At 54.0% G+C, this 21,996-nt stretch overlaps 1 protein-coding gene across 2 annotated transcripts in view; it reads right to left on the bottom strand.

Annotated features, from left to right (window-relative positions):
• Atp2a3 (ATPase sarcoplasmic/endoplasmic reticulum Ca2+ transporting 3) overlaps window positions 1-19,845 on the bottom strand; it is a 37,511-nt gene extending 17,666 nt beyond the window's left edge. The window contains exons 1-10 of one of the 2 annotated variants that reach the window (XM_042699435.1): window positions 19,597-19,845; window positions 9,817-9,834; window positions 9,522-9,604; window positions 5,192-5,296; window positions 4,899-5,037; window positions 4,608-4,688; window positions 4,440-4,525; window positions 2,278-2,742; window positions 530-618; window positions 307-409 (exon numbers count right to left, since the gene is read on the bottom strand). In XM_042699435.1, coding sequence (XP_042555369.1) covers window positions 307-409; window positions 530-618; window positions 2,278-2,742; window positions 4,440-4,525; window positions 4,608-4,688; window positions 4,899-5,037; window positions 5,192-5,296; window positions 9,522-9,604; window positions 9,817-9,834; window positions 19,597-19,714 — 1,287 coding nt within the window. In that variant the 5' untranslated portion in view covers window positions 19,715-19,845. The remainder of the gene's footprint in view (window positions 1-306; window positions 410-529; window positions 619-2,277; window positions 2,743-4,439; window positions 4,526-4,607; window positions 4,689-4,898; window positions 5,038-5,191; window positions 5,297-9,521; window positions 9,605-9,816; window positions 9,835-19,596) is intronic. The other variant, XM_042699434.1, reaches the window with a different exon arrangement.
• Between the last annotated feature and the right edge of the window lie 2,151 nt (window positions 19,846-21,996).

The raw sequence follows: 21,996 nt of genomic DNA, 5'->3' as shown, positions 1-21,996 counted from the left end.
AGTGCCAGTACTGAGGCTTGAAGTCAGGGCCTGGACACTGTTCCTTAGCTTTTTTTTTTGCTCAAGGCTGATGCTCTACCAGTTGAGCCATTTCCAGTTTTGTTTTTTTTTTTTTTTTTTTGCTGGTTAATGGAGATAAGAGTCTCGTGGACTTTCCTGCTGTGGCTAGCCTTGAACTGGAATTCTCAGATCTCAGCCTCCTGAGTGACAAGTATTACAGGAATGAGCCACTGACTCCTGGGTGAAGGGTCTGTCCCTGGACAGCACTTGGATGTCAGGGAGGCCATGAGAGGAATGGGGGCCTACCTCATTGTAGTCCAGGGCTGAATCGTTGCACAGGGCACAGATGGTTGCCAGCTCTACCAGCCCGTCAAACTGCCCACAGCGTACAAGCTGCTCCCCTTGCCGCCTGGGAAGCAGAAGGTCAGAACAGGCCATGTCCCCACTCCCAGGAACCTCACCCACTCACCCCTCTGTACTGGCCCTTGCAGGCCAGGCTGCCAGAGGCTCCATCCCCTCTACTACTCACACTTCGCCTTCTGGGGTATATGTGGTACCCGAGATGGTGAATTCATGCAGACGGCAGGAGCCTGGGTCCACTTCTGCCACCACAAACATCTGTGGGGGACAAGGGTAAACTCAGGAGCAGTAGTCTCCCTTCTTGAAGAAAGCCAGAGAAGACAGGGTCCTTGATGTATCCCCTCACAAGAGCCTCCGTCCCTGAAGGGAAGTCCTTAGCACAGGGTCTTGGTGAGTAAGGGACTTTGTTTGGCCCAGTTGTGTCCACCCCTGGAATGGCCACACCTCTGGACTCCTGAGGGGTCCACTCTTCAGCATCTGGGAGCACTTGAGAGTTGGGGGAGGCTGAAGCTGGTTAGGAGTCCTTGTCAGTGTCACTGTGTAATGCCAGCTAAGTTCCTAAATCCATTCCTCCACTGGTGACCCAGGCAGAAAGTGGGCTCAGATCAAACTGGCCCTTCTTTTCAAGGGTATGGATTCTTGGCCTTTATGGAAACCAAGGCACACATCTTCACCTCAGCAAGTAACCGCTGCCCTTCAGGCTGCTGGGCCACCCAGCTCCTGCCCGTGTATCCCGGTCATGGGCCCTTCCCTCCTAGGCAGTCCATGTCTTGTTTGTCTCCAGCTCTGCAAGGGAGGTGGTTCTTGCTTTCTGGAAAATTCCTTTCTGTACATTCTCCCAGTGGCCAACCTAGCACCCAATAGGTGCTCCATGCTGTTCCTTCTGACTCATCTCTCTGCTTCTAGGCAGCAGTCTGGCATGCTGCACCCTGAAACCCCTCCCCTGTACTCCCCAAAGCCTGACTTCTGTCAAGAATGTCAAATGACATCCTACAAATGTCAGCAAGTCAGAGGCTACTGGGCAGTGAAACTCACCGGCACTCTTCCTCTACCTCAGCCTCTGATGAGCTCCAATGGGCTTAAGATCTAAGCATCTTTTTTTTGGGGGGGGGGGTCCGGTTGTGGGGCCTGAACTCTGGGCCTGGGCACTGTCCCTCAGCTCTTCAGCTCAAGGCTAGCGCTCTACCACTTGAGCCACGGTGCCACTTCTGACTTTTTTCTTTTTGCTTATGTGGTGCTGAGGAATCGAACCCAGGGCCTCATGTATGCAAGGCAAGCACTCTACCACTGAGCCACCTTCCCAGCCCCAAAGTCTAAGGATTTTAAGAGGCTGGTTCCTGAGGACTATGTGAAGACTAGAAGAGTAGTAATGGGGAGCCCAGCAGGAAGCAACCACAGGTCTCACCTCCCTCCAACCACTCCCTACTGAGTCACAGAGGAGCCTCTGCCCCATGGAATCTCTGCCAGAATCCCTGGAACATGTGGAGAGTAGTGCCAGAGAATAAATAATTCCTGCCCTAGCCCTTCCCGGATCACTGGAGCTGGCATATCTAGTGACGGGCACTGTTTACAGTCAGGATGACACAGGTTGGAATTGTCTGGACCCACTTGGCTCAGACCTAAGGCCTGCACTTGACCCTCTCTGGGATCCTTTAAGGTAACCTGGCAGGGCTCACTTAGCAGCCAGGCATCTGATGGGGAGACTGGGGATCCCACAGTGACACACAAGCTCTAGGGACATACATGAAGCCAGACACTGTTGCCCGCTTTGTGCCACGAACACAAGGCTGTGCTACCCATCCTTCCCTGGAGCCAGCCCACAGCTCTTCTCCATTTCTCACCAAACAGGAGGCTGGGGAGGCAGGCCTGCAACACACAGCCCAAGGGACCTCAGGCTGGCCGCGGCTACTCACTCACCCTGCAGACAGACATCTGATTGGTGGTGAGTGTGCCTGTCTTGTCAGAGCAGATGACCGAGGTGCAGCCTAGGGTCTCCACGGAGGGCAGGCTCCGCACGATGGCATTCTTGTGTGCCATGCGCCGTGTGCCCAGTGCCAGGCATGTTGTGATGACCGCCGGGAGGCCCTCGGGGATGGCTGCCACAGCCAAGGCCACGGCAATCTTGAAGTAGTAGATAGCGCCACGGAGCCAGGAGCCGCCATGGGCTGGATCAGCAAAGTGGCCGATGTTGATGACCCACACTGCCACACAAATCACAGAGATGACATGGGACAGCTGCCGCCCAAACTCATCCAGCTTGCGCTGCAGGGGTGTCCTTTCGGGCTCCACAGCCGCCATCTGGCTCCGGATCTTGCCCAGCTCTGTGTGCAGGCCTGTGGCCACTGCCACACCCACAGCCTTGCCCGATGAGATATTGGTGCCCTGACCAAAGAGAGGACAAGAGAAGGGCTGCTTAGCCTCTAGCCAGGCCAGAACCCCCAATCCCTTTGAGCTGGTGCAGGCTCTTGTCATTGAGCCTTCTTCTCTATGTGGATGGTGTTTCCAGGCTTAGAAACCAAGCATTCCTTGGGTTATTGCTCTCCACAGGACATGGTTTATCACCATGTCCTCAGTGCCTCACACAGCGCTTGATACAGGAGGCTTCAGGGGTGACACTGACAATGTAATCCATTGGTATAGTTCAGGGACCCACTGTTCAAATCCACCAAAATGAGATTCAACCGTCACGGCCACACAAAAGTGTGTCTGGCAATGATCCCAGGTAAACAGTCCATAAATGTTTTCTAAATCCAGAAACCTGAGCCTAAGCATCCTCATTCTCCCCAGGTCCTGGTGCAGGAGCCAGGCAGATCTCTGCCCCAGTGTCTTCTCATGGAACAGAAGGCCCAACAGAGGCTCATGTTCCCACTAGCCCCCTCAGATGGGTGCGCCATGCAGGGAGCAAGTGAGCAGGTACTGGTAGAAACGGCTCTTCCACCTTGAGCAAGGGAGCTGTGTCCTCTACACTCTTCAGCTAAGGCCAGCTGTACTGCCCTCCTCAGAAAAACCTTAGTGCCCCTCTCCCTGTCCCAAAGCAGCCGGGGGTCCGGGGGGGCAGGGATCTCAGCTCTGCATGAGCATTCATTTCCAGGCATGCTTTCTCGCTCTTACCCCTGGTACCATAGGCCACTGCCCAGCTGGCCTAGCCCTTCCATGGGGCATCGGGTGTTCCACATTTGGCTCCAGGCTGCCCATGGGCAGCTGTGAGTCTACCTCCTGACTCTCTCTGAGACCACAGGGCACCTCTCTCCTAGCAGTTAAAGCCATTCTCTCCCAATAGAACCAGGGACATATGACATGGACTCAGCCTTCCCATTTGAGAAATGGACCAACACCATCCTTTCTTCTGTTTTTCAGTGCTGGGTATTGAACCTAGAGCCTCACAAATGCTCAGCAATAACTCCACCAGTGAGCTATTCCCTACCTCTTCACCACTTTGTGGTTTCCTTACTCTGGAGGATTTTCAGCTGAGTTACTAATGACAGTTTCTGCCAGGTTAAGGCAGGCTATCCTCACAGGAAAAGAGAAAGCTCTGGGCCCTGGGTGTTTAAGTTCACATCTCAACTGGTTGTGGGACCTTGGGCAATTTACTTAACCTCTCTGAATCTGTTTCCTAGCTGGAAAATACAGATAAGTAAATAATACAGATAACCTTATTTCAAAGGTCTGTTGTAAGGATTAAATAAACTATTATGTGTAGGCTTAGACAGTGCCAGACACCCAGGCCTCCATAAAACAAACTATTATGATTATTATCCATTTGCAGTATTTCTAGTAACCAATGAGCTCCTTTCCTACAGGAGTGTGATTAATATTCACATTTTTGTTTTATTTTTGGCAGTCCTTGAGCTTGAACTCAGGGCCTGGGCACTGTCTGTCCCTGAGCTTCTTTTTGCTCAAGGGTAGCACTCTATCACTTGAGTCACTGCGTCACTTCTGGCCTTTTCTGTTTATGTGGTGCTGAGGAACTCACGACTTCACACATGCTAGTCAAGTACTCTACCACTAAACCACATTCCCAGACCTATTAACATTATTTTTATCCTTAGCATTGAGGCTGTGGGCATCCTAGGACTCACAGAAAACAGCATGTTCTTCTTGTCCTGGTTCACGGCTCTGGGATCTGGGATGGCATCCGTGTGCTTGGTCACAGACACAGATTCACCTGGCCACGGAACTGGATGTTATTTGAGCCACCCTTGAAGGCACACCCACGCCCAGGCCCCACCCTGGCCCCTGGACCTCACCTGTGAGAATGGACTGGTCTACTCGTAGTGCCGTAGATTTGATCTCAATGAGACGCAGGTCCGCAGGCACTTTGTCTCCCACTGTATTGGGAGAATGGCTCAGCTGAGGATGTGTTTTGGATTCTAAACCCCAGGAAGACAGGAAGCTCCCAAGGTTCAGGTAGGGTCCCTTGGGTAGGCTTTGGCCAAAGAGCTCTGGAGGGATCCAGCAGCCACCACAGCTGGAAAGATGGAAGATGAGGGACACCAGGCTCCTTAGTCTTATAAGGAGCAAAGAAGAGTTTTACCTACCTGCCACTTCCACAATGTCTCCTGGGACGATGTCCCGGGCACGGACTCGCTGCACACCCTTGCGGTCTGACCGGATCACCTTGCCCATCTCAGGCTCATACTCCTTCAGGGCTTCAATGGCACTCTCAGCATTACGCTCCTGCAGAAGAAAGTAGGCAGGTGACCTGTGCGTTGGCAGGTCTTCCCCTCGGGAATACCCATGGGGCCTAGAGTGGAGATGGAAGCAGAAAGGCCTACAGACGGAAATCTGATCTGGGGACCCCAGGACCCAGCCCCACCCCAGCGCCTCCCACCTGCCAGACTCCCACAATTGCATTGGCCACAAGGATCAGCATGATGACCAGAGGTTCCACAAAGGCTGTCGTGGTCTCCTCGCCCTCCTCGAACCAAGCCAGGACCTGCAAGGTTACAGCTGGTCAGTTGGGCTGGTCTGCCCTGCCGCCCCCTCCAACACACACACCTGTTCTCCTGTCTTTTTTTGTTGGTGGTGGTCATGGGGCTTTAACTCTGGGCCTGAACGCTGTCCCTCAGCTCTTCAGCTCAAAGCAAGCGCTCTACCACTTGAGCCACTGAGCCACTTCCAGTCCTCTGAGTGGTTTGTTTGGAGATAAGAGTCTCATGGACTTTCCTGCTTGGGCTGGCTTTGAACAGCAATCCTCAGATCTCAGCATCCTGAGTTGCTAGGATTAAGTCATGAGCCACCACGGCCCAGCTTCTCCTGTCCTTTGAACCCTGGATCTTCTGCTTACATTCTTGTCCAAGAAGACACCCTGGGGAGTCCCAGATGTGGGGAGGGCTGCTCCTCAGAGGAGGTGTGACTGCCACAGCTTCAATCCCACCCGGAACCATCCTTTAATGGTACCTAGTCAGCTGGAAGACTCCTGACCACCTAAAACCACTTCTCATTGGTCCCCAGACTAGCAACAGCAACAGCAGAGTGGTAACACCAAGAACTTGCCAGAAATACATGGTTGTTTTTTTGGGGAGTGGGGCTTAGGGAGTAGGGTGGAGAGTATGCCTGTACTGGAACTTGAACTCAGAGGCTGGGCATCGTCCCTTAGCTTTTATGGCCAAGACTGGTGCTCTAGCACACCTCTGCTTACAACTTTTTGGGTTAATTGGAGATCAAGAGGCTCATAGATTCTCTTGCTTGGGCTGGTTTCAAACTAGGATCTTCAGATCTCAGCTTCCCAAGTCACCAGGATAACAGGCATGAGCTATTGGTGCCCGGCAGAATCACAGTTCTTAAAACTACCCAAACCTCCTGAATCAGAAGCTGCTTGGCAAGCCTAAGTGACCACAGTATACACTCAGGTTCAAGGTCCAGTGGCCCGAGGGCTACCATTTCTTCTGGAACCTATGCTGCATGGTGGAGACCACTCAAGTGCCACGTCTACTCTTTGGCCAAAGTGAGGATTCAGCACACCCCAGCTGTTTCTGTGGATCTGCCTGTGCTACCAAGGACACAAGCACCTTTTTGGCTTTGCATCTGCATGGATGGATGCTTTTGTTACAGCCCTGGTTTCCATAGGGCAGCAGCCAGGGTGGCCAGACATGACTGGAGGGGAAGGGCCAGTCCTAGCTAGCACCCTCCCTCTCCACATTCCAAATTTCCAGATTGAGATCTCCTCAGGCCTTGCAGGGATTGGCGCCAGGGTGGGAATCACATTAACCTCTGTCCTCTCCAGCCCCAGCATTAATCAGGGTCTGCTGCTTAGCCATCAGAGATGACCACTGTCTTCCTCCCCACCTCCTCACCAGGCCCCACAGGGTGGGGGTGGGGAGACGGGCTGGGGGGGGCTGAGTGGTAGGTCCAGAAAAGATGTAAGGGAAGCCACAGCCAGGAGGAGGTCACAGGAGGTCAGAACCCAAGTCTGTAGAGAATACTGGAAGGGGTCAAGCTAGGGCAAGTTCACCTCCTCAGGGACAGCTGAGATTATTTTGTAAAGGTCATGACTGGGAGGTCAGGGTACTGCCAAAACATTTGTTTTTTATTTTCTTGTTGTTGCTGTTGTTTTTTGCCAGTCCTGAAGCTTGAACTCAAGGCTAGCACTCTTACCACTTGAGCCACAGCACCACTTCCAGCTTTTTCTGTTTATGTGGTACTGAGGAATCGAACCCAGGGCTTCATGCATGTTAAGCAAGTACTCTCCACTAAGCCACATTCCCAGCCATGTTTGTTTGTTTTTGTTAGCTGTGGGGCTTGAACTCTGGGCCTGGGCACTGTCCCTGAGCTCTTTTGCTCAAGGAGAGAGCTCTACCACTTTGAGCCACAGTGCCACTTCTGGTTTTCTGGTGCTTGATTGGAGATAAGAGTCTCAAGGACTTTCCTGTCTCTGCTGGCTTTGAACTACCATCCTCAGATCTCAACTTCCTGTGTAGTTAGGATTATAGGCATGAGCCACCAGCGTCTAGCTATGCCTAAACATTCTGAAGCACATATTACATCCCACTGCACCGAGAGATATCTGGTCCAAACATCTACAGTGCTGAAATTCAGAGACCTAGGCTAAGACAGGAATAGCTGAGTCAGACCACAGTCCCTGGCCAGGATTGAGAAGGTGGCTCAGTGGTAGAATGCTTGTCTTGCATGCATGAGGCCCTGGGTTCCATTCATTTGCACCACATAAGCAGAAAAAGCTGGAAGTGGTGCTATGGCTCAAGTGGTAGAGCACTCGCCTTGAGCTGAAGAGCTGAGGGACAGCGCCCAGACTGAGTTCAAGACCAACCAAAAAAAGAAAGCTCCCTGGCCTATGTGGGCTAATGCCCGAGGGGGAGCTGGCAGTGGAAGCACTTGGGGAAGAGATGCTGGTCTACACGGTAGCTTCTACCACCAGCCGTGGGGGCACTTACCCTGCACACATGCAATCATCGCCAATAACTGGGGACTGAAGTTCATAATTGTGGTAAATTAATGCTAATAATTTGGATATTTTACCTCATTTTTGACTGTTTGGGTAATATTAGCCCTTAGCTAATATTTTAGTTGTTTTTGTTTTCTTTTTCTTTTTTGGGTTCAGCCATAAAATATTGGTATTTAGGAAATGTTGTGTTATTCTTTTTTCTTTCTTTCTTTCCTTTTTTTTTCTTGCCAGGCCTGGGGCTTGAACTCAGGGCCTGGGCACTGTCCCTGAGCTTCTTTTGCTCAAGGCTAGCACTCTACCATTTGAACCCCTGTACCACTTCTAGCTTTTTCTGTTTATGTGGTACTGAGGAATTGAACCCAGGGCTTCATGCATGCTAGACGAGCACTCTACCACTAAGCCACACTCCCAGCATATTGTGTTATTCTTGCAGCCTTAATGTTCAGGGTGAATTGTAAAATATAAATTTTTTGTGAGTTTTTTTTTCTTTTTTTTGTCAGTTGTGGGGCTTGAACTCGGCCTGGGCACTGTCCCTAAGCTCTTCAGCTCAAGGAGAGTGCCTTACCACTTGAGCCACAGCCACACTTCCGGTTTTCTGGTGGTTAAATGGAGGTAAGAGTCTCATGGACTTCCTTGCCTGGGATGGCTTTGAACTTTTTTGTGTGAGATTTTAAAGATTTTTTTTTTTTTAAGCTGAGTAATGGTGGCTCATGGCTGTAATCCTAGCTATTCAAGAGGCTGAGATCAGGGGCTGGGAAGGTGGCTCAGTGGTATAGTGCTTGCCTTGCATGCATGAGGCTCTGGGTTCGATTCCTTGGTACCACATAAGCAGAAAAAGCTGGAAGTGGCACTATGGTTCAAGTGGTAGAGCAGTAGCCTTGAGCTGAAGAGCTCAGGGACAGCGTCCAGCTCCATGACTGATAAAAACAACAACAACAACAACAACAAGAGTCTGAGATCTGAGGAACATGGTTCAAAACCAGCCAGGGCAGAAAAGTCCATGAGACTCTTTTTTTTCTTTTTGTCGGTGGTGGGGTTTGAACTCTGGGCTTGGGTGCTGACCCTGCGCTCTTCAGCTCAAGGTGAGTGCTCTATTGCTTGAGCCACAGCACCACTTCTGGTTTTTGAGTGGTTTATTGGAGATAGGAGTCTCATGGACTTTTCTGCCCTAACCGTGATCCTCAGATCTCAGCCTCCTGAGTAGCTAGGATTACAGGCATGAGCTACCAGTGCCCAGCTCCATGAGACTCTTATCTTTAATTAACCACCAGAAAACTAGAAGTAGAGCAGTGGCTCAAAGTGGCAGAGCTTTAGCCTTGAACAAAAGAGCTCAGGGACAGTACCTAGGATGTTAGTTCAAGCCCCACAACTGACAAAAAAGGATAGGGAGGAAAAGGAGGAGAAGGAGGAAGAGGAAGAAGAGGAGGAAGAGGAGGAGCAGGAAGAGGAGGAGGAGGAGGAGGAGGAAGAGGAGGTGGAGTAGGATGAGGAGAGCTCCTGATTTCCAGGACAGAAGATAGGATGGGGAGAGGGTGCAGATTGTGTGGAGGGAGGTGGGGTCCAGTGTGGAGCAGTGAGGTCCAGGCACAGGAAATAGATGTCCCGCAGGGCAGGGAATATTTGGGGGACCAGTGGAGTGGAGAGGTGTCCAAGGCCAAGTAAAGTGCAGCCCTGTGGCTCACAGCATGAGACAGCCCTGCTGGGCCCAGCTCTCCCAGCCAGGTGGCCCGGTCCCACAGGACAGCGGCTTCCCACTTACAAAGGAGACCAGGGCAGCCAGCAGCAGGATGCGCACTAGGAGATCCTCAAACTGCTCCAACACCAGCTCCCACAAGGACTTCCCTGGGAATAAGAGCACATGTGAGGCCCAGCCCAGCCCCTACACACAAAGTGGGTAGCATCAGTGCCTCCAGCCCCATTGCTTCCTGCAGTTCAGAGGGAACCAGAGGCCCACAGAGGCTTGGTTGTTTGTCCAAAGCCTCATTCTTGGAGAGAGAGTGAACAGCAATGTGATCTGACTGTGACCAAGACAAAGCTGTGTCCCCCAGCCTCACCTTCCTCCGTGGGGAGCTCTGCAGGGTCCAGGTGGCCACAGGAGCATGGGGAAAAGAGAGAGGATGGTTACACAGAGGGACTGAGGGGGTCTGCGCCCCCTCCCCATGGTGCCCCCCTGGGAGGAGCCTCACAGCCCTGAGGCCACAAATGGGATGGCCGGAGTCCAGGACCATCCACCCTCTGCCCTACCTCACTTTGATCAAGCTGAGCTATTTGCATGGGGCCCTCAGAGCCAGGGACGTCTTCCAGCCCCATCCTATCTCACAGAAGGGAAACTGAGGCCTGGAGGAGAAAGGGGGCCCAAAGGTCGCACCATCAACAGTTCTCTTGATGGGCCCCCTCTGCATGGCCCTTCTTCGAATGGCCACGCAGTCCTGGCCAGGACACCCATGCTTTACTACCAAGTTCCCGGTTTACTGCTCAGGTTCCTGGGCCTTCCAGACAAGTGCCAGCCCCACACCCAAGGAACCCACAACCTTCTGCTGATCCTATCCCTCCAAGCCAGACCTGCGGGGGGGGCCTTTCTTGGCTCCATAGGCCCAGGTGGGGCAGATGCCCACTGCAGCTTACTTGCCAATTTTATCCCTTGCATTTCCGAGGACACCTTTTGTATCAGCTGGAGCAGGCTGCCTCGGGTCCCTAAATTCTTTGCATCATCCCAAAAACCTTAAAGGAAAGCAAGTAGCCAAGCAACTGGAACAAGGTCCCACAGCAGGAAGATCACTCAGTGGTTAAGTGGTCTGTGGGGGGCTGTTCAGAGAAGGCTCCCAATCTCAAGCTCAGCTCTGGCCATCTAATGCCTTAGGCCTTCCTGACAGCTCCCCGAGGGCCCACTTCCAGTGCCAGCTTCTGGACCCAGGGTCCAGGTCCTACATGCGTCCACCAACCTGGCCCTCAGGCTTCAGGGGGGCCTGCTTCAGTCTGCACCTGGCCAGCTTGGGTCTGCACCTGGCAGCAACCCACAGAGAGCTACAAGCACCCAGTTGGGACTTCAGGGATGGGGGGGGGGGGAAATGGGACATATAACCTAAAAATACACTTTCTAGCATTTTCTCTAAAGTCCTATTTTAAGCAACAGCTGACATTTTCCGTGGAAAATGTAATCTCCAGTGTCCTGCGTTGAGATTAAAATCAAACAGACATTTTCCTTCTGATCTATTTAACTGAAGTGCACAGGAAAGGTTGGGGGAGGGCCAGGCCAGTTTCTGGGCCAATCCTGCCATGGAGCAGAGCCTTTGCAGGTGGTCTGACCATGCCCCACCTTGAATCAGCAGTGCCCACCACATTGCACAAGGCTCTACAGTCACCTTTTCAGTGCTCCTAACTAAGGGAGGAAGTTTATCTGCAGTCTCACTTAAATCCCTTCTGCTAGATGGTGTGTGTGCATCATGCTCCCCAGGATACTTATTCCAGCCCAGTCAGGGCCTAAGATTAGGACACAGGTCTCTGGTCTCTACCTTGTTGCCTTCCATTTGCTCCTGGTGGGATTGGGGGGTGGGGGGCTACATGTCTCTCCAGTTTCCCTTTTCTATCTGCCCACCTGGAACTTCCCTCCTGATTCCTGACCCATAATGAAGTGACAGGACCCATTCTTTAGAGGTCATCCCTGATATTTTTGGCTTTGTGAGTTTCCACCTGAAAGGGGCTGGCATAAGGTTCTCAAGAAGGTTCCTGTGCAGGATGGTTCCATGACCCTATCCAGCACAGGGCCATCAGCATGCATGGCCAGCCAGCACAGGAAATGCAGCACAGCTAGGTTGAAGGAGAACATTTCTAGTTATACCTACCTCACTCATTTCAACTGAAGAAGCCACACTGGGGGGGGGGGGGGGGGGGAGGGAGGCTACCATGCTGGGTAGAGTAAGTCCAGACCTCTGACCCTCATGCCATTTGACAGCCCATGAGGCAGGCAGAGCTCCTATTGGCTAAGCTGCCCTGGCACCCAGCAGAGTGAGTCATGACTCTGATCCTTAGGGGTTCCAGTTTAGTGGTATGTGTGTGTATACTGGTCCTGGGGCTTGAACTCAGGGCCTGGGTGCTATCCCTAAGCTTTTTCACTCAAGGCTACCACTTTGAGCCATGGCACCACTTTGAGTTTTCTGGTGGTTAATTGGAGATAAGAGTCTCACAGACTTTCCTGCCTGGGCTGGCTTAGAACCATGATCCTCAGAAGGCAGCCTCCTGAGGAGCTAGATTACAGGTGTGAGCCTCCAATGTCTGGCTTTGTGTGTTGTTTTGAGACAGGGTTTAATTATGTCACCCAGACTGGCCCCAGACTATTTCATTATCTCCTGTCTCAGCCTCCCCAATGCTGTGATATAACTATCATCACCACTCCTGATCAGTTACTGAGTTTGGGGGCTGTTACTGCAACAACCTGTCTCTACCCCAGTCTGGATCTCACCACAAGGTTCTCCATTTTCCCCTCCTGAGGAGACTCAGCGAGCCTCTCACATGAGAAGCCTGTAATCAACAGCGTTGATGGTCCTAGGAAGCAGCTACCCCATGGGGAAGAGATGTCCACACCTACCTTGAAGGGCTATGGCCACCCAGAGCCATGAGCACCCACTATGTGCAAGCAGTGTTCCAGGGCCTTCTGCATGTCTCCAGAGGGCCAATGGAAAGACTCCACAGCTGTGGCATGCTGCTAGTTCTGAAGGTACCAGACTCCTGGGCCACATGACTCTTTATTTTCATCCCCATTTTACAGAGCAGTCAAAGCACAGAGTGGTTGTATAACTAATTCACATTCACACAGCTTAGAAGTAGTGCAGAGTATTGAGCTTGCTCTGGCTCCTGACCTGCTCTGAGCCTCCTATCCTAATCTCTAGGTTGCCCTGCTTTCCCTCCTCTGGTCTCTACCACCGGTCTAGGTCAGCTGAGAACATCTAGTATCCCATCAGTCCACCATTCTATAGTGGCCTTAGAGCCACCCACTAAAGTCACCTGGTCCTCAAGTATTTAGAGCTACGAGGCCATGCCTGCTTCAACTGTCAACCCCTCAAACCTGAAAAACTCCCTTCTGCTTATGCACAAATGAGTCCCAGAGTCAAAGAGGGATCCCCAGGGGCTGCCATCCCCCAGCTACATGTTGGGGACCTGGGGAAGGTCTCCCTGAAATTGTGGCCTTGGGCCCCCAACAGTGATGGGTACACTTGTTTCCTAAGCTGGGAAGTGCCTCACCTGCCTGCTCAGTGCTATCTGCCAGCCACAGAGAGGGGCAGAGATTCATAACGGGTTGTTGTTCCTCCAGGCCCCAACTGGCCTAGCCCTAGGTCACGTGGCCTCTTCTATTCTCATCTGGACATTTTGCATGAGGACGGGGAGACTTCTCCCAGCTACTCCTGGGCATGGTTGCCAAAATAGGTGGTCTGGGAACCTGGGATTTGGTTTGTGGACTCAAGGTCCAGGAGCAGAGTGCAAAACGGTGGTGACTAGAGATACTTCATAAAGCTGGGCACCAGTGGCTCACACTGGTAATGCTAGCTACTCAGGAGGCTGAGAGCTGAGGATCCAGGTTTGAGGCCAGCCCAGGCAGAAAAGTCTGGAAGTAGAAGTGTAGGTCAAGAAACCTGTTCACAGGGCTGGAATTCAAATACTGCTTTATGTCTTGTGAGTGCCATGGCTACAGCTGCACCACCTGAGATGGTGTCTGTTTCCCCCTCTGTACCTCGTGAGCTGTTGACTGTGCAAGCATGTGGGCCACACAGCCGTCAGACCACCAGCTACGTGAGACAGGTCTGTGCTCAGTCCCAGGTCTCCAGCAATCTTACTACAGGCTTCCAGGTCCTTCTGGATCTTCTAGACCTGTCCTGACAAAATCCCACCACTGTGCACAATGGAGTTCCTCCTCCCCATCTCACTAGGGCCCTCTACCTGTATTTTATGTTCACTTTTCTGTCAGATCGGACAGAAAGGGGTCCACCTTGCTTCCAGCAAGCTGCTCTCCATTGCCCTAGGTCTGACCAGTCAGCAATCCTGTCCCCTCCAGCCCCCCCCCCCCCCCCACACACACACAGGAGGGAGCCTACAGGCTGCTCTGAGTCATCCCTGGCACCCCCCCCCTACCCCCCAGTCATTGTTTATTCAGTTGCTCAGGTGTCAGGACAGACCCTGGGTCCCTGCCTGGAGCCAGGGAGCAACAGGGCAGCCAGCAGGGGTGCCCAGGGGCGGCCCCTAGGTGTAAGCACCACCTGCTCCCTTAATCCTACCTGGATTCCTTTTTCCTCACAACACTGAAAACTGGAATTTCGACTTGGAAATGTTAGTACCAGCCCGGAGAGGCGGGCACTCACCAAGATCTTCCTCCAAGGTAAATTTACAGAGCAATTAAATGGTCACTTAAGAGAGGCAGGGAGAGGCCCTGCCTGCTGGGCACAGCCTGCCCAGCCCCCCTGGCCCTGCTGTCTCCAGGATCTAACCTAGAGTGGACAGCTTGTCCCTGCTCCCTCTGCAGGGAGCCACCCAGGGGCCTGAAAAGAGCCCCCTCCTGCTTTTCAAGGACTGGCTGGCCCACCTGGCTTCATTGCACTGTGGGGCGGACCTGGCCCCGCCTCAGGTACACAGAGGGCCTGGTGAAGGGGGGGGGGGGGGTTTACAGGTGGGGGGGGAGGGAGTGGAGGGTGCTGAGCCTACCTAGCAAGGCCCGGCGGGGTATGGCATCCAGAGCGCAACCTGAAACATCCTGAACTTCCAGAGGGCTGCAGGCAACGCTGCCCTCCCCTCAAGAGTCAGTGTCAGGTCCCGCAAGGTCCCTAGGGGATCTCAGTTCCCATCTTGGCTACACTGAGGTCACCCAGCGAATGAGGCCACTCCGATCACCCTCCTCACCACTCTCATGGCCTGGTTTCAGGCTCTTGCATATGGGTTTCCCAAGTCCCAGTGGCAATAGGGCCTGAGCTGGCAGGAAATAAGGCCACAGCCCAGGCAGCCCTGGCCACCCTCCCAGCCTGGAACAGCCATGGGGCACTGTACCCATTGCACAGATGGGTAGCATGAGGCCTGGGAAGGAGCAGTTCTGGCTGGCTCCCCTGACCCCACAGCCTTGGGTTCTTCAGGGCCTCAGGTGCAGACCTGCGTGGCAGGATGTGCCCAACCCAGTCCAGCTTCTGGCTTTGGCCCACATCCAGCGTGTAGGATGAGCAGCCTGCTCACAGTCACACGGAACTAGCCAGCTCTGGCCATACCACCACGCCTGGCCCAATTGACAAACAGAAAAAGGCAGAGGAAATGAGCAGAGAATATTCTCCCATCAGACTGATCCAAAATGCTAAGTTGGCCTCATACCACTGGCCAGGCAGCAGGGAGTGGACAGGTCAGCTGGGAGGACAGCAAGTTAGAAACCACTGTTGTTCTAAAAAACACCCTCTCCCTCTCAGACTTATCCTGAAGGCTGTACAAAAGCATGCAATGCACAGTAGACATTCCTTGTAATGCTGCCATGTTATAGAGGATGAAGACCATCAGAAGTGGGACCTGACACTGGTGGCTCACACCTGTAATCCTAGCTACTCAGGAGGCTGAGATCTGAGGATTGCAATTTGAAGCCAGCTGGAGCAGAAAAGTCCCCATGAGACTCTTATCCACTCAAAAGCCGGAAGTGGAGCTGTGGTTCAAAGTGGTAGAGCACTAGCCTTGAGCAATAAAGAGCTTAGGGACAGCACCCAGGACTTGAGTTCAAGCCACAACTGACAAAAAAAAAAAAAAAATGGGGAATGGGTCAGGCCCCAGCACCCAAGGAGGCTCCTCGTGGGACCAGCTCCTCATGGCACCAGTCAAGTTAGAAACAGGGCAGAAAAGCTCATCCTATCCCCCTCCCTTTCCCAAGAAAAAGACCCTAGAGCCCATAGCTGCGGTCAGGGCACTCAGACTACCTCAGAAGAAGAAAGAATTGGGGACACTGGAATTGGTAGCTGGGACAGGGCTCAGGAGACTTTATCGTAGAACTTTTATATCTTCTGAAGGTTATACTGTGTACAAGTTTTTATTCAAACAATAGATTGAACCAGGTGTGGTGGCTCATACCTTTAATCCCAGCTACTCAGGAGGTAGAGGTGAGAAGTCATAGTTTGAGCCTAGTCTAGACAAAAAGTTATCAAGGGGCGGAAGGGAACAGGTGTGGGGGGGTCGTGGGGGGGAAGGATGGTAGGGGGAAAAAAAAGGAGGAAGCATCAATGCAAAATGTACTCATTACCTTACTCATGTAACTGTAACCCTTCTGCACAGTATTTTTACAATAAAAAATATATTGAAAAAAGTAATCAAGACTCTCATTTCAACAGATAAACTAAGTAAAATGGTATGAATCTGTCATCCTAGGTATTCGGGAGGCTGTAGGGAGGAGGCTTGTGGCCCAGGGCTTACCCTGCAAGCCAAAAGGGTTGGGAGGCATAGTTCAAGCAGTAGAAGGCCTGAGTTACAAGAGCAAGGCCAAGTTCAAAAGTCCAATATAGTCAAAATAATTTTTTTAATTTTAATAAAGGGCTATGAATATGGTTTAGTGGGAGAGTGCTTGCCTAGCATGCATGAAGCCCTAGGTTCGATTCCTCAGTACCACATAAACAGAAAAAGCTGGAAGTGGCACTGTGGCTCAAGTGGTAAAGTGCTAGGCTTGAGCAAAGGAAGCGCAGGGACAGTGCGCAGGCCCAGAATTCAAGCCCCAGCTGGCACACACCTCAAAAATAAATTAATGAGGGGCTGGGAAGGTGGCTCAGTGGTAGAGCGCTTGCCTTGCATGCCTGAGGCCCTGGGTTCGATTCCTCAGCACCACATAAGCAAAAAAGAAAAAAAGCCAGAAGTGGCGCTGTGGCTCAAGTGGTAGAGCGCTAGCCTTGAGCTGAAGAGCTGAGGGACAGCGCTCAGGCCCAGAGTTCAGGCCCCACGACCGGACCCCCCCCCCAAAAAAAAAAAATTAATTAAATTAATGAAAAGAAATTGGAACCAGAAATGGTGGCATGTACCAGTAATCTCAGCACTCAGGAGGCTGATGCCCGGGCTACACAGTGAGACTGTTCCCGAATAAACAAATAAATTAACAAATGTGAATTATTTTGACTTAAAAGATGTCAACGTTCCCAGGTCTCTGCTCTGCTGGCGCTGCATGAAGCCATCACCACTGCAGGTTAGCAGGGAGCCATTTCATAAGCACCAGGGACTCCTGGCTGGCAGTCTGGCACGCTCACTGGTTATGCTACCAGGCTCAGGCCCTAGCTCTGAGGTTAGAGGGAACAGGGAAGGAGGGTTAGAGCTAACCCCAACTTCTATTTTCACCAAGCTCCAGGTAGAATTTGCAAACTTTAGGACTTAAGCAAATTACTTCCTTGTGGTTTCCAGTGCTAACGACACTGCAGGTGCACAGATGCCTGTGAGGAGGGGGAAAACACTAGTCCCTGGGGTGTCCCCTCTACCCGCAGCCCCACCTCCTCTACTACCCATGTTCTGACTTGGCTGCCGGCCCACCTCCTCTGCTGCAGCCCGTAACGCGTTAATGATCTCACTAAAGAGGCACAAACAACCCTAAGAAAAGGGTCTAACTCAGGGGGCTGGGAAGGTGGCTCAGTGGTAGAGTGCTTGCCTTGTTTGCATGAGGCCCTAGGTTCCATTCCTCAGCAGAACAAGCCATAAGTGGTGCTGTGGCTCAAGTGGTAGGGGGCTAGCCTTGAGCTGAGGGACAGTGCCCAGGCCCAGAGTTCAGGCCCCACAACCCACAAAGGAAAAGAAAAGAAAAAAAAAGTAAAGAAAAGAAAAGAAAGGAAAAGAAAAGAAAAGAGTCTAACTCAGGCACTGGTGGCTCACACCTATAATCCTAGCCACTCAGAAGGCTGAAATCTGTGGATCCTGGTTCAAAGCCAGCCCTGGGTAGCAAAGTCGATGAGACTCTTATCTCCAATTAATCAGCAAAAAGCCAGAAGTGGAGTGGTGGTTCAAGGGGTAGAGTACCAGCCTTGGCTGAAAAAGCTAAGAGACAGAGCACCCAAGTCCGGAGTTTAAGTCCCAGTATCAGGAGGGAAGGAAGGGGGGAGGTGGGTTTTACTATAACTGGAAGAGCAAGACCAGAGAGGCCAATGGCTAGTCCTGGATCTAGTGGCTACAAAGGGGCAGGGCTAGGGAAGGGGTCAACCCATCATGGAGGCTCTGCTGGCAGAGACTGACAAGACATTCAAGCCTCTTCCTCAGGTGGGACAGCACCAAGCAGAATGGGCAGCTGGCTTTCCAAGGCTCCCCTGCCAACTCCCAGAGCCCTGGAAGCTTCCTGAGGAAGAATACCACAAAGCAGGGAACCCAGGAGCCCAACAGTGCTCTCCACACTTCCGGCACACATCACCTACCTATGGGCCCACAGCACAAGTTATACCACCATCCTTAACCAGCCCAGTACACAGATGGATGGGGGAAGAGCCTACACCAAGACAAATGAGGGCAGGGGCCTAGGGTGGCCTCTCTCCCAGCCAGCAACACCTCTGCTGGGCCAATGGAGACATAATAGAGTCTACATAGAAAAAGAACTTAAGCCAGGGTCCTATGGAAGCAGGATCTGTGATTCCCAGGGACAGAAGCGAGGGCTGCATCTCCAGCTTTCCGTGGGAACCAAGGGAGAGGCCCCAGCGTCCTCTAAGGAGGACCCCAACTCTGCCCCTGCCTCAGCCCACCCCAGGCCGCCCTGTCCTCCCACAGTTAAGGACGCTTTCCCTGCAAGTCATTAATGGGGGATATTAAATAATATTTATCTCCCCAGTTCCTCCCACAGCTCGCCTAAATATAGCAACTAACTTTTTTGAAAAAAGGGTTTCTGCTTCAGAAAGATAATATTTATATAAGAAGTGGTTTTCATAAACCAATACAAACCCCAAAGCGCCCTTCTGACAGCTTCTCGTAATTTCCCAGCCAGCCCCGCGCGGGGAGACTCCAGCCCCAGGCCGGGTCGGTGGCTGGGAACGCGGAAAGCACGGGCTCCGTGGGAACACCGGGGAGATGCTCCTCTCCCCGCGGGGCGCGCGGACGGGGCGGGCACGGGGCGGCAGGCGCAACGGGCCCGGCCCCCAAGGCCGCCGGGCGGGAGGCGGTGGCACTTCCAGCCTCCGCCAGCGGGCCTCCGGTGCGCCGCGGGCCACGTCTGGACGACAGGGCCGGCTGACCAGCTTCTGGCAGAGGGGCTGCCCGGGCGGGAGGGCTTCCTCCAAGCGCCCAGCCAGGGATAGGTTCATCTGGGAGGCTCCCCAAGGTCCTCAATCAGCCACCCTGGGACGCTGGGGCTCCCGCCACGGCAGTTCAAAGCGCCCGTGGCCTCCGCCAGCCACATCCGCCTCGCTGCAGAAAGAGGAAGACCCGGGCAGGGGCGGGGGACGAGGCCGCCCGGGGCGGGCTGCACTCCGGGCCGTCTCTCACCGAACCCTTGGGGCTCCGGGAACGGCTGGGCCGGAGGCGCCCGGCCGGTGCCCGCAGGTGTGACGGCTGCACCTGTCCAGGCGCGGGGCCAGCGGACCGGGCCCGGGGATCGGGCGCCGGGAGGGCAAGGGCGACCCGGGCCGAGGCGAGGGGCCGGCGGGGCGCGGGCTGGGGATCGGGCGCCCGGGCGCGAGGACGACCCCGGTGAGGCCAGGGGCCGGCGGGCGTCGACTCCCAGGCGTAGCCCGCCCACCGCCGGAGGCGGCGCGGCCCCCGCGCCCGCAGAGCATCCGCCGAGGCTTCCGGAGCCCCGCTTCCCGCCCTGCCCGCCGCCGGGCCCCGGACCGAGGGCGAGGAGGCGCGTCCACGGGGTGCCCCCCGCCCAGGCGGCTCACCGTTGGGGCCGTGGCGCTCCCGCGCGCCGGTCACCTGCGCGGGGCTCAGGCCGCGCTCGGCGCTCACGGAGAAGCGGCGCAGCACGTCGGCGGCCGCGAGCAGGTGAGCCCCCTCCATGCCGCTCGCCGCCGGCGGCCACCCCCGGCCGCCTCCTCTCCGGGGTTACTGCGCCGGGCGGGGGCCGCGGCTCGGGCGGGCACCATGCGAGCCCATGTCCACGCCTGGACCTTCCCCGACGGCAGTGGCGGCGGCGAGCGCGACCTGCTCCAGGATGCGGCGCCCCGGGCGCCCTCCCCGGGGCGGGGCGGCGCGGGGCCCGCCCGCACCCACACCCCTTCCGGCCGCCCTCTGCGCCGCGGGCCCCGCCCCGCCGCCCGCCCGACCCGAGCGGGGACACTGAGGCCGCGCGACGGAGGGCCTCGGAGGGGGCGGACGGGGGCTGCCGGGGAGGGCGCCCGACTTCCCGACTAATTTGTGCAGCCTGGGCGGGATGGAGAGGGACCCAGAAGCCCACGACTAAGCGGTGCTTTCCAGGTGCGATGTCTTCCTCCTGTTCCCGAACGACCCGCGAGGACAGGTGTTCCTCGTGATCCAGAACCCCTAAACCTGAGCGGGTGCGGGAGACCCGGAAGGCTAGGCTGTCACTCGCCCCGCCCTGCGCGGCGGGGCCAGTGGGGCTTCCCGCCCCCCAAGTATCCCAGGCAGAGGGAAGGGCGGGGACGAAGGGGTCCCCACTCCAGCACATACAAGAAAGGATTCGGATCAGAGGAGGAGGATGTGGGAAGGCAAAAAGTACTCTGCCCACCGCAGTGTGGGGGCAAAGTGCACAGCCTGACGGGATCATGGCCCCTGGGCAGGGAGGCAGAGGCAGAATTACCCAGAATCTGTGGTTCCAGGATAACTGTGGTTGCCCCTCCATCCTCTGCGGCAGGCCTCAGCCTCCTGTTGCATGGCCTGTGCCCTAACTCCCCCAGCAGTCTAGGCTCCTCCTTTTTCTTCTGTCCCCCACCTACCCCACCAAAGGAGAATTGGCTGGTTCATTTAGCAACTTTGAAAGGGTCTTAGGCTGGTCACCCCCTCAGCCAGGGCTCAGCCAGCTGCTGTGCAGATGGAAATGCTGGGTTCCAGGCTGTGTCTCCTTAAATCTGTGTCTTATTTCGGATCTGAAGTCCAGTATCCCCAGGTGTTTCCAAGCTGGCCTTTCCCCTCCCACACCACACCACACAACTGCTAGACTCCTAGGTTGCTAGTGAGAAAATGGCAGACAGGACTAGGCTGGGGACAGAGCCCACAGCTCTCCATTAGAGAACTTGTTCCCAGAAACACGAAGCTGTCAGATACTCTTACTCTGTCTCAAAGACAAGCATCCTGGGGTCTGATTCCTGCTCTGCCAGCCTTGGGGGACCTTAACCGCGAGCCTCTCCCACTATCCCACCCTCAGCTCTGAGTGGTCATTTCCTAGAAGGTAGGGCCAGAAGGACAGATTGTTTGCTCTGTCGCCTGGCTTACACTTCCTTTCTCCTGCATACCCCACCCTACCTCCAAATCACCACCAGTAGAGCAAATGGTTACCAGCAGCTGTGGCTCCTGCCTGGCAGGCAGGTACACCATCAGCTTGTCCACCTGCTCAACTGTCCTCATCACAACCTCTGTGCATTCTTTATCCTGCCTGAATCACATGAGGCCACGCCCCATTCCCACACCTGCTCAGGTGCTCCTGTGCTTCTAGTTATGCCCTCTTGTTTCTGGACAAACAGCTGGTGACAGAGTAAAATGGACACAAGGCAAGCTGTCCACAGAGTAGGTCTCTCCTCCCCACCTCCCAGCTGCCATGGACCCAGCATTCCAAGCCTGGCACCCAGCTCTCCTTAATGGTCCACAGGGGCAGATGGTGGCAGAACACCCTGCAGACACATGTGCATGCTTCACCAGAAAGCCAGGATGGAGCTGGAAAAAGGCAGATCTTCCTTAGAAGGGATTGGACACAGAGAGGAGAGGATGTCTCAGGCAATCCAAAGTAGTAGACATTGAAGGGTGGGGACTCTATTAGAGGAGCTGGAGAATCAGGACAGTAGATCCAAAAAGCCTGACGCAGACACAAAAATCTCCCCTGATCTTGTATTGAAGACTTTAAAAAAATTATTGTAAAGATGATGTGTTACAGTTACATAAGTAAAAAAAATATTGTAAAGATGAGGGGATACAGTTACATAAGTAAAGAGGACATTTCTTTTTGAACCCACTCCCTCATTTTCTCCCACTTCTCCCCTTTCCCCCCACACTCTTCTCCCACCCCAAGTTTTCATTTCCAACATAGTGTCTAGTATCATCACTGATGCATTGGTTCATCCTTTGTGATTCCCCTTCCCTTCCTCAGATCAGAACTTATATACAAGACA

This window comes from Dipodomys spectabilis, unplaced genomic scaffold (assembly GCF_019054845.1).
Source record: "Dipodomys spectabilis isolate Male_0828 unplaced genomic scaffold, ASM1905484v1 ptg000250l, whole genome shotgun sequence".
NCBI lineage: Eukaryota > Metazoa > Chordata > Mammalia > Rodentia > Heteromyidae > Dipodomys > Dipodomys spectabilis.
This window is presented reverse-complemented; position numbering and strand designations above follow the sequence as displayed.